Consider the following 16,129-nt stretch of genomic DNA (forward strand, 5'->3'; position numbering starts at 1 on the left):
TCACCTCCATTGATACATTGTGTATAATACAGTTACCCCAGTAATACATTATACATCACTGCATAATGCTGATGCAGGAAGTTTGGGATAGAACCCCCAAATCTGCATTTTTAACAGGCAACCCTGAGATTCTGAAAGGGGTTATCTAGGAACCACTCTTGGAGGAATATGGGATCAGACTGATGCTTTTTAGTTCCAAGTATTCAAACTTTGGACTAAGACTTTTCAACAATAAAAAGGAACATATTGGTACATGCAGCAACATGGATGAGTCTCAAAAATATTTTGGTAAATGAAAAAAGGAGATAAAAGACTACACATTGTATGATTCCATTTATATGAAATTTGTGGAAGAGGCAAAACTCTTTAGACAGAAAGGAGGTTAGAGGTTGCTTAGAACTGGGGTTTGGGAGCAATAATTGCCTTCCAATGGGCACAGGGGAACTTTTGGGGGGTGTTGGAAGTGTTCTGAAACGGGATTGTGGCGATGATTGCAAAACTCTATAAATTTACTAAAAATCATTGGACTGTACATTTAGAATGAGTGAATTTCATGATATGTAAAGTATACCTCAATAAAACTGATGAAAAATATCAATAAATATAGCTATTGCTATTACTATTTCTCTCATTCCACGATTAGTCTAACCTTCCTGGGCCTGAAAACCAGGAACAGGGATGGCCATAGGTGCAAGCAGCTGCCCTGCAGGCTCTGCTCTTAGTCTGGATAGGTGCTCTTGGGGTGGAGCAAAAGACTAGGGTCTCCTCAAGTCTTGAGTGTGTCTCCTGATTACGCTTTTTGGACTCTGGGCGCCTCTGCTCTTTCCACAGTTCATGGATTGTATAAGGTCTGGGGGCGGAGGAAATTTAGGATGCTGAAATCAGCTAGATTTTTGGTGTCAAAGGGGCAGTTCCATTGTCTGAAGTTGGAGTGTCTTTATTTGGGGCTGATCCCCCAGCAACTAGTACAAATTCCCTGATGTCGATTCTTAGGAAGATCTGGATTAAGAAGGCAGGCTCCTAGACCAGCCCAAAGTCTGCATTTTAGAAAAGCCAGATTTTCAATCTGTTGGGCTCCCTTGGCCAAGTGTGTTATAACCAACAGATAACAGAGTCAAATGCACTCAAATTCCTGATATTTTTCCATGGCATAATCCATGTGTAATCCTTGGTCTTCTAGGTCATGGTTTGGGAGGTTTACCTCTGGACAAGGGGCTTCAAGATCCAGCAATAATTACTCCTGTGTCCCTGTTTCAAAGAAGGTTGTCATTTTAGAACCAGGGCAAGATTTGAGGCTATAGTCCTGCAAAAGCAAATTTCAAAACTCTTAAGCTTGTTCTTACGTGCATGACCTAAAAAAAAAAAAAAAAAAAAATTAGGAACAGTGTTTTCCATGTAGGAGAGACTCTGTAAATATTTACTGAACTGAATAACTGAATTCTAGTTACAACACTTACTGCAGCCCCACCTTTGCCAATCCCAACGTTTAGTAAAAGTGGCCCAAATCGTGTTAGTGCTGCAGAATTTTTGCATTTCCCCAGGAGCAAGTTTTAACATCTCTAGTTACACATTCAGTGGACATTCTTACACTTACATAATCCAATGTTCTGTCCCATTTGCATGGAATACACAAGAAGACTATATCTGACCAACAGGTAATGTTTACATAAAATGTTAAAATTGCTTAGAGAGGCTCCTATGGACACATTCCCCGAGGACATTTCTCTTCTACACTAATCCTCATTAGAGCATTCATGTTCACCAAGCGTGATCATCCAAAAGTGTTTCTATACCATTAACTCCAACCTCCCTCTTTCAAAAATGTTGCTGACTCACAGTGAACAAAGCTGTTTGATATAGCACAATAGGACTGCTAAGAATACATCCCCTGCTTTGCCTGCACAGGTTCTGAGCCTCGCAGTTTCTCTCTTTTGGTACCACTGGATGGAAGGAAGCTCACGAAATGAGGGCTTTTATTTTTAAAATCATTCTATTTCTTACAGCTCTCTTCCAGTGTTTCCATGGCTGGTGTCCAGCTTCACAGGAGGCGGAGGTGAGGCCACAGACCAAGGGTCTCTTGGTGCACTTATGTTTTTAAGGCTTATCATAAGATGTGTCTGCATTTGGCATGGAAACCAGATGAGATAAAGGCAAATAATAAATGGCATTCCTAGAAGTAGCAAACATTTCCCCGAAAATGGCATGGGGAAGGGGTGCACCGCCTGTAGAGATGTATTTAGATAACTGAGGGTCAGAAAGGGTAGACCTTTGATGAGCAAATATTTGCTGTTCTCTCTACAGGGGCACGTCTCTTTTACAAATGGGTGAGGAGAAATAAAAGCAATTATTTACTTGTGGCACAAGAGAATGCTTGTTTATAACTCAAGATGTCCTCTTCTCTCCCTCCCTTCCTCTTGTCCCCTTCTTCATTCTGGAAAGCATTTCCTGTTAAGATAAATAATATGAAAATTTACCTGCTTTTGCGACTCTTAGTCAACATAGAATTGGCAGTTCCAGCTAAAATAAGAAAACAAACAAAAAAGAAATACTCTACATCAAAATAAGTAAAATTACCTCTGTTCTGAGATGACATGATCATGTGTGTAGAAATCCGTAGAGATAAAACAAAAAACGTTAGACTAATAAACAATTTCAGCAAAGGTGTAGGATACAATATCAACACAGAAAAATCAGTTACATTTCTATACCTTAACGATGAACCGTCTGAGAAGAAAATTTAAAAAGCAATTCCATTTAAAATATTACCAAAAAAATACTTAGAAATAACTTAACCAAAAAGGCAAAAGAAATGTGATAAATGGAATATTGCCTGCCATATCAGTAAACAAAGGAAGTCACAGTCATCAGTGATTGCAGCCACAGCCTATGGTGAGCTGGTGAGCCCTGAGGGAACTCAGGGAGGAAACAGAATACCTGCCATCTAGCAGTCATCAGACTGCAGCCACTCCGTAAGGTGAGCCCTGAGGAAACTCAGCATGTGAAAACACAGGACACTGGTCCCAGAAGCTGAGATGCATAGCAAAGGAGTGATTTCAGTGAGCCTAGACTCTTGCATCTTCCCATACATAGAAAAGTGCTAAATTCCTTAACTTGAGATAATCTGGTTTTTGTTAATTAACAATTATCTTTGATATTCAGACTACCTGCCCTTTGTTGCAAAACTTCTATATAACCTGGCTTCCCCCTGCTTCCTTGGAACAGTTCTCTCAGGGTTACTTGAGATGCTGTCTCCCGGGCTTGAAGTCCTAAAAATTTCTGCCGACTAAAACATAACTCTCAACTTTTAGGTTGTGAATAATTTTTTAGTTGACAAATGTATAACTAAAAAATTTGTTTGAAGAAAGTAAAGACACAGATATTGGAAAGACAACCATGTTCGTGAATGAAAGACTTAATATTAGGATGACAATATGAACCAAAGTGATCTACACATTCCATTGAACTTTATATATATCCTAACATCATTTTTTTGCAGAAGTAGAAAATCTCACCCTAAAATTCATACGGAATCTCGAGGGACCCTGAATAGACAAAGCAATCTTGAAAAGAAAGAAACAAGTCTTGGAAAAGAAAAAGTAAAGTAAAAAGAGAGAACAGATTTGGGTTTCTCACAATTCCAGATTTCATAACTTACTACAAAGCTACTATCATCAAAATAGTGTGGGTAATGGCATAAAGACAGATATAAAGACCAGTGAAATAGAACAGAATACAAAAATAAACTCAAATATAGCTAATGTTGTTTGACAAGGTTGCCAAGATCATTTATGGGAAAAGTGCAGTCCTTTCAACAAACAATGCTGAGGAAACTACATATCAACGTGCAAAAGAAGGAAGTTAGACCTCTACCTTACACACACACGTACACGCACACACGTACATGCACACGCACACACACAGGCACACACACGCACAAATCTCAAAATGCATCAAAGACCTAAACATACAAGGTACATATATGAAACCCTTAGAAGAAAAACTAGAGGGAAAGCTTGATGACATTGGATTTGGATATGTCACCAGAAGTACAGGCAACAAAAGAAAAAATACATAAATTAGTATTCATCAAAATTCAAAACGTTTTTTTGCATCAAAGTAAACTACCAAGAGAGTGAAAAGTCAATCCACAAAATGGGAAAAAAGATCTTTGCAAATCATGTGTCTGATAAAGTTGAATAGAATGGAACTTCCTGGAAATACCATAAAACTTTATCTCAAATCGCCTTTTCTCAACCGTCCCAGACATTACTTGGTGACCCTTACTCTTTCATGCTTAATATTTCCATAATTAATCTTTTGATTATCCCTTCCTATTGATGCAAAATTTAAGGTTTTTATATCCTTTTCCTTAAGAGTTTGTCTTGACGACCACCTTTTCTCTTCCCTACTGAATTCAAAGAGTTTTCTAAGAGCATTTGGATCTACACCTTGAAGTAGTCCTAGTGTCTTCCAACTGGTCGACTTGGACATGGTTGAATTTCTCATAATCTGTATGTGAACAGCCTACACATAGGAATGGAAATACATTGTTTCACAAACATCACACTGAACAGTTTGGTGTATTCTCTCCACACCCTTCAGAAGTGACCTCTGTTACTCTTCTGTTTTTTCCTTTGACTCCAGTTTTCTATACAGTGCATCCAAAACCAAAGTAAATGTGTGGACCGGGTGACCCTTAGTTCCATCTGAAGGTGGCCAAGGTGTTTTGGTCACTTCCCCCAGTTCCTTCTTCTGTTCCCTCCCCTCTATATTTCAGAGGCGCTACCTATTCTTCTTCATCTTTGTATTTTTGCACTTACAGAATCTCAGAGTTTGAGGGAACTTGAAGGCCAATCACAGTCACAGAATAAGTGAAAGCATCAGATCACAGCAGGAATAAAGTGTTACATCAATAAACATCTTTATTATGGAAGGAGTTGATACTCTTGTATAAGAAAATGCTCAGATTCTCAGAAAAGCATTCAAAGAGCTCTTCTTAGGTAACATGCATTTCAACATCTGCTGGGTGTTCATCCAATCTGTCCTCAATGAGAACAATTTCTTCATGTCCTGGAGCAAGTACATCTATTGTTCTTGATCTGATAACTAGAAAAGTCTTGCATAATCGTGTTCATGATTTCTGGCCACAAATTCAGATGAGTAAGAAGAAAACACCGTTCTTTGTTTTTCTTGGAAGTGATCTTTCTTGGAAAATAGAAGCTGAAAAACATACTGTATTTTAGATACAGAACCAAGTCTTGGCGGTCCCCCTGATCATCAGGGACTGGATCCACAAAGACACTCATTGTCCCAGGTCCTTTGGTCTATTTAGGTCTGGCTGCTCTGCATGATGGTCAATCCAGCTCCAGAGGGAAAAGAGACGGTTACTGCTTTGAGGTCTCAATGTCAAAATGTTGACATAAAAGAGAAAGAAGGGGGGATTTCCCTGGTGGCACAGTGGTTAAGAATCTGCCTGCCAATGCAAGGGACACAGGTTTGAGCAGCAAGAGAAAGACGAGTCACATACAAGGAAAACCCTATCAGGCTATCAGCTGATTTTTCTGTAGAAACTATGTAGGCAGAAGGGTGTGGCATGATGTATTTAAAGTGCTGAAAGGGAAAACCCTACAACCTAGAATAATGGGGAATATACCCAATATTTTATAATAACTTTATATGGAGTATAATCTATAAAAATGACAAATCACTCTGTTGTACATCTGAAATAATATAATATTGTAAGTCAACTATATTTCAATGAAAAAGATAAGGATGTTTGTTTTTCCTGATCATTAAAGTCATACATGCAAATTACAGAAATTTGGGGGAAAAAAGGAAAGGATAGAGAATAAAGATAACTTGTAACTAGCCCATTACATTGAACGTTTGGTACATTTTCCTTCATGATTTTCCTTTACAAATGTGTGAGTTTGTATTTTATTTACAAATCAATACCCAGGGCTGTGGTGCCCAGTATGTGGTTTGAACTGCTCACTCTCCCGCGAGGATCTCCGAGACCAAATCCCTGTAATCCCCCTCCTCTTCTGTGTCCTTCCTTGGGGGGGGGGGCACAAGTCCTGATCTGATTGCTTTTCTTCCCTTCACACCCAACTCTATGTGGATGTTTCTTTACAGCCTTGGCTGTGTAAGAACCTTCCTGCTGGTCCCCAGTGTGTTTTCAGTGATAATCGCTCCATATGTAGATGTAATCTTGATGTGCTCATGGGGGAGGTGAGTTCAGCATCCTCTTGCTCTGCCACCTGGATCTCCTCTTCAAGACAGTGGTTTTAAAACTCATTGTGTACTAAGTTTAATACCTGTGATTGTTCAGGAACAGTTTCTGCCAATTTATTTTCTTCCTTTCATGGACCATGTTTTCCTCTTTCTTTCTTTCTTTCTTTCTTTCTTTCTTTCTTTCTTTCTTTCTTTCTTTCTTTCTTTCTTTCTTTCTTTCTTTCTTTCTTTCTTTCTTTCTTCCTTCCTTCCTTCCTTCCTTCCTTCCTTCCTTCCTTCCCTTCCTTTCTCTCTCGTATGCTGTGTGTGTGTGTGTGTGTATGTGTCTCTGTGTGTGTGTTTACAATTGGGCACCTGAAACAACAAGAAAATACTCACTCATTGAAGATTTGTTCCATGCCATGACTGTCCTTCACTAATTAGCTTGGTATGCTCCTAGTCTTGGGATCAGCCCAACAGGAAAGCTAAAGGGCTACTCAGTTCTTTTCTGACTCTGCATCTCGCCTGGTATCTGTGTAGCTTTTTGATCCTCCTGAATACATGAATGCCTTACTATCCCCCAAATCCACACCCCAGTTCTACTCAGGGTTTTATGTGGTCTATGCTATGTCTCCTCCCTTAATCCCCTTTCCCTGGCATCTGTGCATATATAATCCCCCTGCAGTTGTAATGAACCATTCCAGCTGCCCTTCAGTCTAAGCTTAGGGTTAGGTGAAGCAGACACCAGTCTTTAGACAGCCCCCAAATAGGTTGTGACATTGCAAATAAGGTTTTCTGTGATCATTCTGGTCTGAGGGATGTGACTGGGAGCTGAGCTGCTGTTCTTTACAGATCAAGACTGCAATGCACCAGGCAGGAGGAGGGTACAGGTGAGTAAAAACACCATGAAATGTCCTACCACTCTGTTCTGGATTTTTCCTAATTGGGTGTTCACTTTGTTGCTCTAGGTTTTTGTTTGACTGTTTTCCAGAACGCCTATGAGGTTTTATGGCAAGTTTCTGTTTTTTTCCTTATGTTTCCATGGGAGAATTCAGCACTTCCTACCTCACAATTTAGCTGACATTAATCTACATGTTAAATTTTAATTGGCTTCACAACATTCCTTTGTATCAATGTTTCACGATTTCCCTAATTCCTCCCAATTTTATTATAATTTAACTTGTTTACAGGTTTTTCTTTTATGAATAATGTTGAGCAAGATAATAAATTATATAAAGTATCATTTACATCATGACAATTTTCAAAAGTTCTCTAACTAGGTAAAAGGTATGAACAAAGATTCTGCTTGCATACAGTACACAGTAAAAACTATTAATAATTAACCTCCCGTAAGCACTTTGCTAGAATGTCTGATTTTGGTATCATTTTCAGGATTTCACCCCCATCTATAAGCAAAATAATTTTGCTGGTGGGAAATGTCAAAAGGCAAATTTATTTTCATTTGCAGTCTTCATTCTTCATTAAGTGCTAACATTTTGAAAAATGCTTATTAGTCACTCCTTTAAGTTGTGTGTGTTTGTGTGTGTGTGCTGTAATATAGTTAATTGTTTCAATTGATGTTTGGTCAAGACTGGGCTTCATAATCAGAAAAACAAAAAAGATTGGTATGTGGAGGTTTCTAGTCTTAACATATGGTCAGTAATTGTTCAGCAAATCCCATGCAATAATTTACAGTAATGTAAGTGGATCCAGAATTGTAAATTTACTTATTAAAAATATGAGGTAAAATATTTCCAAGCAATTAGTGATTTATTTATCATTATACGATACTTAATATTATTCTGATAAAAAACCCAAACAAGTTAATTGCCTTCAAATATTCCTTACTCCATGGCTACTGATTTAATCATGCTCCTCCTGCAATACTTCTGCTAACATTGGACAGTACAGTTGGGGTGTTACCTTCCTGTTATTCATAGCCTGTGAGGACAGAAGAAAAAATCAGAGTCTGCTTCGTCAGAGGAGCAACAGGCAATGGACCCCAAACGCCAGTGTCTGGAACTTAATGATGGCCACTTCGTTCCCGTTCTGGGATTTGGAACCTATGCCCCTGAGGAGGTAACAGTTGTGGGTTGGGGTTAGGGTTAGAAAAGAAAACGGATGTAACGTGAGTGGAAGCGGACTTAGGTTGTCAAGTCATTGAGTTCTTGTGCGACTCTGGGAGGGTCACTTGGTTCTACTAACCAGGCTACAACCATCCCCTATGAAAGGGGAGAAAGCATTCAGTATTCCCTCGGCATCAGGGTGTGAAGCTGTGGTCACCTACCGATTATTCTGGGTTTCCCTCCAGTTTCCGTCTCTTTCCCAGCTTGGCAGAAGAAGTGAAACTCAGCCATCAAGAACACTGACTGTCAGCTGTTTTGCTCTGAGGGTGATTGCAATGGTGTGGTTTCTCTGTATGTTTCATTCATTCAAGAACTCTTTCCTCTTTCCGAAAAGAAGTATTTGAGGTAAAAGGTCCTGAAGATGAGGTGAATGAAAAATAATGGGAGAGAATTGCTCTTCTACTGTGTTGTGCCTGCTAGGTGCCAGGCGAGAAATGCTCCGCCTGTGTTTTGCCTTGTTTTTCTGTTTCTGCTTGGAAACTTATTCTAATGGAATATATAATATCACTTGAGGGGATAAGCTACAGTCTTATAGGGCAAGGTTTCAATTCTTGTTTTTTTGTAATTTTTTTAAATTAAACTATAATCTTCAGTGCTTGGGTGTAAGAGGGGCAAAATGGACAATTTGCTAGACTGGAAGCCAGAAAGTTTGCTGTCCATCTTGTCTTTGGAGTATATAGTTGCATGACAAAGAACTGGTCCTTAAACTTTGAGTCTCACCTTTTTCATCTAAAAAACAGAAGGAAATATTCAGAGACACTTTGGAGATTGAAGACAGGACATGTTTATTTATTTATTTATTTTAAATTAATTAATTAATTTTGGCTGCGTTGGGTCTTCTTTGCTTCGCGTGGGCTTTCTCTAGTTGTGGCGAGTGGTGGCTTCTCTTGTTGCAGAGCACGGGCTCTAGGCGCGCCGGCTGCAGTAGTTGTGGCATGCAGGCTTCAGTAGTTGTGGCATGTTGGCTTCAGTAGTTGTGGCCAACGGGCTCTAGAGCGCAGGTTCAGTAGTTGTGGTACATAGGCTTAGTTGCTCCACGGCATGTGGGAACTTCCCGGATCAGGGCTCCAACCCGTGTCCCCTGCATTGGCAGGCGGATTCTTAACCACTGCGCCATGAGGGAAGCCCCAGGGCATGTTTAATTTGCAGCGTAAAGTGGGATGAGGGGAGGGAAGGGTCCAGGCTATTCCTGAAGCTCAATGGTTAATTCCTGGGTACATCTCCGAATGCCCGTGCATTTAAGGAAAACCAGGACTATACCCAACAAAGGGCAGTTAGACCAAGTATCTACCTCCTTGAAAAAGAAAAGATTCTGAATCACAGAAACGGAATATTATTCAGCCTTATAAAAGAAGTTATCCCGCCATTTGCAACAACATGGATGAACCCAGAGAACATTAAGCTAAGTGAGATAAGCCAGACATAGAAAGACAAATACTGCATGATCTCTTTATGGGTAGAATCTTAAAAAATCAAACTCATAGAAGCAGAAAGATCAAACTCATAGAAGCATAGAGGCATGGTGACCAGAAGCTGGGGACATGGCTGGGAAAAATGTAAAGATGTTGGTCAAAGGGTACAAACCTTCAGTTATAAGATGAATAAGTTCTTGAGACCTAATGTACAACATGGTGACTATAGTTAATAATAATGGGTTATATTCTTGAGATTTGCTAAGAGAGTAGATCTTAAGTGTTCTCACCACACCCAAAAGTTAGCTATGTGAGGAGATGGATCTGTTAACTAGCTTGATTGTGGTAAATCATTGCACAATAGATACTTATATGAAAACATCACTTTGTACACCTTGAATAGATACGGTTTTTATTTGGTGTATTCTGTGTGGCTACACTGGTAGACAGAGGACTCTTAGAAGCGTTCACCTTGTTTCTTGATGTTTTGTACCATGAACCTTATACCTTTGTTGACTTTGCTTAAAATATCTCACTGTATAAATCATATCCATGGCTACAACTTTATGCTCAGTCTTATGAGTTCCTCCAGCAAATCACTGAAACTGGAGGTGGTCTTGGGGACCTCTGATGCCAGTGATGAGCCAGTGATTGCCTGGGATTGAAGGACTTCCTGGATGTCCAACTTTAATTACTTACCAGGAACATTCAGGGAAACTGTTATGGGTTCATCACCACACATGCAGAACTAACCAAAGGCATGAAGAAAAGTTGATTCTTGGGAAGATCAAAGCTTGCGTCTTAGCAATCTCATAATCCTGTGGATATCCAACTAGTACCTTTGTTGCTTATGTAGGTTCCTAAGAGTGAAGCTCTGGAGGTCACCAAATTTGCTATTGATGTTGGGTTCCGCCATATTGACTGTGCTCATTTGTACCAAAATGAAGAGCAGGTTGGACAGGCCATTCGCAGCAAGATTGCAGATGGCACCGTGAAGAGAGAAGACATATTCTACACTTCAAAGGTGCTGTGTGTGTTGTGTGAGTGTGCACATGTGTGCAACGTGATTGTGCACAGGTGACAATTATATAATAAGACCAGTAGTTGTTTGGTGAACTGTGCTTATTGGTACAACTTTTTTCACACATATTTGTATATTAAATCTAGTATCCAAAAAGAAAATGAGAGTGATGATGGCTTTCTCATCATTGCTGTGTTCAAATTTTAATTTTAAGGTAAAGTCACTTTACTTCTCTGAGCCTAGACCAGAGTTGTGTGATTTCATATGGGCTAATGAATCAGACAGAACTGTGATCAGATTATAGCTTTCCTTATCATCTAGGGGACTTTCTAAAATTTCTTCAAATTCTAAATCTCAGTTCTTACGTCCATCAATGAGAGAGAGCAATAGGAGAGGCAGTTTGTATATTACACTAGATCTAGCAAAAGTGTCTTGAATTATGTTCTGCTCATATTAATATGTTCAAAGCACTTTTCCTACAGTTATGTAAACAAACAGATACTAATTGCTGAGAGGATTGATTCTTTCATAGAATTAGATTAAGTTTGTGAACTGCTGTTAAACTCTATCAAACATAATTCAGATGATGAGTATGGTAATTATTTGATAATACTCTTTATTTCTTGGATCATTTCTTTTTATTGTGAATGATGTACTGATGATAAAATCAATCAAATAATAAAGTTTACTTGGGTTGGTTAGATCAAAAATGGAACTGAAAAAGAAACAGAGTGGTTTTCCTCTGTGGTCATCTGTTTCTAATCAGGAAAAATGTCTAATTTTTAGGTGAAAGAAGAAAAACAAAATTACCTAAGGCATTAATTTAACATAGCTCCCATTCTTTAACCTCTGCAGCTTTGGTCCACTTTCCTTCGACCAGAGTTGGTTCAACCAGCCTTGGAAACGTCACTGAAAAATCTTCAACTGGATTATGTTGATCTCTATATTATTCATTTGCCAGCGGCTCTGAAGGTTTGCGATTTGTGTGATCACATCTATTTTATTTCTTGTGTGAGAATATCTATCAACTTGCATGGACGGTTGAATTCAGATTTTTCTTAGTAAGATGTAGGGATGATTACACTAGAGTAGAAGTCCCAAAATCATAATTTCTGATTATCTTTTTACTGGGTTTCTTTGAATCCTTAATTTCCTTTCCATGCCTCCAAGAGAAAAGAGTTCAACAATCTCACATCCTCTGCCTCAAAAACTTGAGGAAATAAAAATAGAGGCATTCAACACAGGGTCCCGAGCCTCTTGGGGATTTCATGAACACACAGTTTGGTGCAGCAGTGGTGAGCAATGAAGCTGCCTTACACTTGAACATGATAAGTTTATCTCCTCTTTCACCCTTTCAAATTGACCAGAGTTGGTGGTGTTCTCTCTGGGTGGGTCTAAACCTAGCAGCCTTTATAGGGACTTGGGAGACCTTGCCTACACCATTGGCTGTCTTCACAATGAGTTTTGTAGACTGCACTTAGCCATTAAGAACTGCATTATATAGAACTCTTGAAGTTACAGAAATCTACTCAAGCTACCCTATGCAAAAGTGTTTATTGGACTATGTAGATGGGAAGTCCCAGCCATGGATAGATTTAAGGATTTGCAGTACTCTTCAGAAATGTCTCCTTTTTTTTCTATCCCTTAACTTTGTAGTACTCTTGGTTTGCTTTATTTTTACCTCAACATTTTCCTTCAGTGGCAAATTAACCTTGATCAGTTCAAGGCTCATGGTCATTAACATTTGAGAGCATGTCTGGATCTTCCACATTCCATATTAACCTAAAAAGAGCCTTGCTGATTCATGTGACTGCCCTAGGGCTATCAGATGTTCAGAGGGAAAAGGAAATCTGATTGTCAGGCTTAAGTCAAGATTGCACTTTTTTTCTGGAAATAAAGCCATGTAACTTATTGCCATTCTTTACATAAGTCACTCTGAGTCCCCTTTGGGACCTAGGAAAATTCTATTTATTAAAACATATAGTAAGTGTAAGAGATCTAGAATGTTGCTACACCTACCTCATGGATGTTTAGTGTCCTGCTCCTAGATGTGCCTGGCAGCCTGGTTAAGTGTGGGGAAATTATTTAGTGACATCTTTAAAATGACTGCTTCTATCCTATTCCAGCCAGGGGAGGAACTTTTTCCCAAAGATGAAAATGGAAAAATGATATTTGACACAGTGGATCTCTGTCGCACGTGGGAGGTGAGTCCGTGGAGGAGAGAGCCCAGGAGAGGAAGCCGGGAGAGGGGGAACCCCCTTCATTTCTTCCACCTGTGAGAATGGGCTGTGGACCATCAGATTCAGCAGTTCATGAACTTTAAAGGGCTGTTATTGCTGGGGTGGTGTGGACGAAATCATTGCTGAAATGTTCACAGAGAGGAACGGAGAAGAATTTGGGACAATGAAGATAGCATCTCTTTCCTTCAGTGTGATATATCTTCTTCTGGGTTTTTCTAAGGAGGAGACAGTAATTCTTATTTATTATTATTATTTTTTAATAAATTTATTTATTTATTTATGGCTGCGTTTGGTCTTCACTGCGGTGCGCAGGCGTCTCATTGTGGTGGCTTCTCTTGTTGCAGAGCATGGGCTCTAGGCATGTGGGCTTCAGTAGTTGTGGCTCGCAGGCTCTGTGCCTTTCGCAGTAGAGCACAGGCTCAGTAGTTGTGGCACACGGGCTTAGTTGCTCCGCGGCATGTGGGATCTTCCCGGACCAGCGCTTAAACCCATGTCCCCTGCATTGGCAGGAGGATTCTTAACCACTGCGCCACCAGGGAAGTCCCGTAATTCTTATTCTTGTGTCACAACCTTCTTCCCCTTTTTTCTTCTTGATAATCCATGCTAATTCTTGACAGGTGACAGTGTTAGCATTTTTCAGCATTTATTCTTGCTCTATAGCCCATTGCAAATCATGTTCACCACCCCTTCCTCCCCAGGCCCTGGAGAAGTGTAAGGATGCAGGACTGGCCAAGTCCATCGGGGTGTCCAACTTTAACCGCAAACAGCTGGAGAAGATCCTGAACAAGCCGGGGCTCAAGTACAAGCCCGTCTGCAACCAGGTGAGCAGCCTCCGTTTCCTCTCCTTTCTGCTCTTCATAACCTCCTTCCTGCAGTAGAGCCAGATGTCCATTTGTCTTCCCCTCATATTCATCCTACCTTTGTGGGACAGAAGATTCTAGAGAGCAGAGCCTCTGCCTGGAAGGGCGTGAATAGAACCCAGAATGGTATCTCTGTGTGATAAAGTCTTGGTGGAAAAGATGGGGAGGGCTTCCTGCTAAATTGTGGGTAGGAATTTAGGGAAGGTAAAGGAGACAAAGGAGGGTTAGAATAGTTACCCAGAACTTAGAGGAAGGTGGCATTTCCCTGAGCTGTAAAGGATGACCAGAAATTGGATGGTCATCCAATTTTGTTGACTTGAATTTTGTTGACTTTTATTTTGTTGACTTGAATCTCATTGTAATTCACATGTCACTTTGAGACATGTTTCTCAAGCTCTTTTAACCTAGCATGGTGGTCACTCAATCATTTTTTTTAACCATGATATCCAGACAGGTTTTTGACAAATATAATAGATTTATCAGACTATCATCTTGTGATGTTAGTTAATTTGTTTCTCTATTCTCAATTCCTGTAAATGAGTAGATAGAGCTGAACTCCTTACTACCTTAAGGTTAAACATTTTGACAAGAACACGTCCTTTGCATGCTGTGCCCTTCAAATGCACCCCAGTAGGAAGCACGTGATGACAGGTTGTCCCACTGTGAATGATGGTACTTTTGTTCTCCTGGTAAAGCTAGTGGTAGCTAGATTTTTTGTTTGGAAATGTGTATTTTCCCTGTTGAAATTACCTAGTCATCTGGGGAAGTTAGATTCTCCCCAAATTTTCACATAATGGTTGAGAATCCATCAACGACTTTCACCTGAATTAGTTATTTCATTGGGATGTTTTTCAATATTTTCAACTTAAATACCCTTTTTGATCTTCTTACCTGACATTTTATTGCAAAAATAAAATTCTGTCATTAAGTCAGCATAAAATACCTTATTCTTATAAGACAGGGTAAAAACTTAACTCCTTCCCCTTAATTCTCAGTTTCTGAGAAAGGATTTATTGTAATAATCACCATCAGTGGAGGCAAATATTTTTGTTCTTTCTCTCTCTCTCATCACTTGGGACTCAGGGATTTTTATTTACTCTCAGTGTTACATTTGCTTTTATTCATTATTCCTTTTGATGCTCAAATCTACCCAAATGTCACCAGTGGGATCCCCATCAAACTGGTTCTTTTAGTACTTCAGACATTTCTTCATGAGCCTTGGAGCAAATTCTTTGCAAAATTTGATGTCCAAGACTCAAACAGTTGTTTTCCTGTCTCAGATCTGGAATTAGGCGTGTCTCCTGGTAGTGTATTTAGTAATTGAGATCTGGTCCCTAGAGTTGCTTGTTCTCAGGAATGTCATTATTTTTTACCTTTTCAGGGACAGAGATATAAAATGTATTTTTTTAAAAAATCATTACTTGACGTTGATACTTCCAGTTTAAATTTAATGTTACACAGTTTTTTTCTTTAGATTTTTTTAACTTCTAACATTTCTCTGTCATATTTACATTACCATTTCATATAATCTGAAACTCTTCTATGTTGGCCTTCTACAGGTGGAATGTCATCCTTATCTCAATCAGAGCAAACTGTTGGACTTCTGCAAGTCAAACGATATTGTTCTTGTTGCCTATGGTGCTCTGGGATCCCAACGATTAAAAGATTGGTAATGAACCCTAATGAAGACAATGGAGAGTTTACCTAAAATTCAGTTTTTGATGAAATATTTTTAGTCATACCATACTCAATGCTCTGGAGATAACTCTCAACTTGCTTGGGGGAGAGAGGGGAGGAATGGAAGGAATCCTTCTCTTTTGTATTCCCATCACCCAGCCAATTTTCTTATATTATATGTGTCCTGTTGTAGATTGATCAATAACATGTGTCTGTATTAAAATCTATATATAATCCCCAGGTTGAGACCTAAGACATAAGCTTAAATCATGATTTACTTATTTATTACCTAAGGAACACATTACTAGTAATAGACTCTCCAAGCTTCACTTACCTTATGTATAAAATCAGGATAATAACATGTAACTCCCAGGTCTATCATGATCCAAAAAATTACAATTTGAACCATTTTTGTAAACATCTGTAGAATTATTGCGCACTGTAAGTAATGATGAAATGAATAGTTCTCATTTTGAGACTACTCAATTTTTATCAATACCTGAGAAAATTAAACTAAAAAATATCCCTGTCTTTTCCTTCTCTTTCTCCTTTCATGCTCTTGTACTTACTTTGGGGCTGT

The 16,129-nt window shown here is 39.2% G+C and overlaps 1 protein-coding gene across 3 annotated transcripts in view; it reads left to right on the forward strand.

Moving 5' to 3' along the window:
• Positions 1-16,129, forward strand: part of LOC133084870 (dihydrodiol dehydrogenase 3) — a 37,967-nt gene that overhangs the window by 12,962 nt on the left and 8,876 nt on the right. Inside the window, exons 2-8 of one of the 3 annotated variants that reach the window (XM_061181665.1) lie at positions 2,004-2,053; positions 7,066-7,103; positions 10,608-10,775; positions 11,628-11,744; positions 12,899-12,976; positions 13,711-13,833; positions 15,432-15,541. In XM_061181665.1, coding sequence (XP_061037648.1) covers positions 2,004-2,053; positions 7,066-7,103; positions 10,608-10,775; positions 11,628-11,744; positions 12,899-12,976; positions 13,711-13,833; positions 15,432-15,541 — 684 coding nt within the window. Of the gene's footprint in view, positions 1-2,003; positions 2,054-7,065; positions 7,104-8,208; positions 8,293-10,607; positions 10,776-11,627; positions 11,745-11,834; positions 11,838-12,898; positions 12,977-13,710; positions 13,834-15,431; positions 15,542-16,129 lie in introns of those variants that run through there. The other 2 variants (XM_061181666.1, XM_061181667.1) reach the window with 2 other exon arrangements.

The sequence above is a fragment of the Eubalaena glacialis genome, chromosome 2, assembly GCF_028564815.1.
Source record: "Eubalaena glacialis isolate mEubGla1 chromosome 2, mEubGla1.1.hap2.+ XY, whole genome shotgun sequence".
Classification (NCBI taxonomy): domain Eukaryota; kingdom Metazoa; phylum Chordata; class Mammalia; order Artiodactyla; family Balaenidae; genus Eubalaena; species Eubalaena glacialis.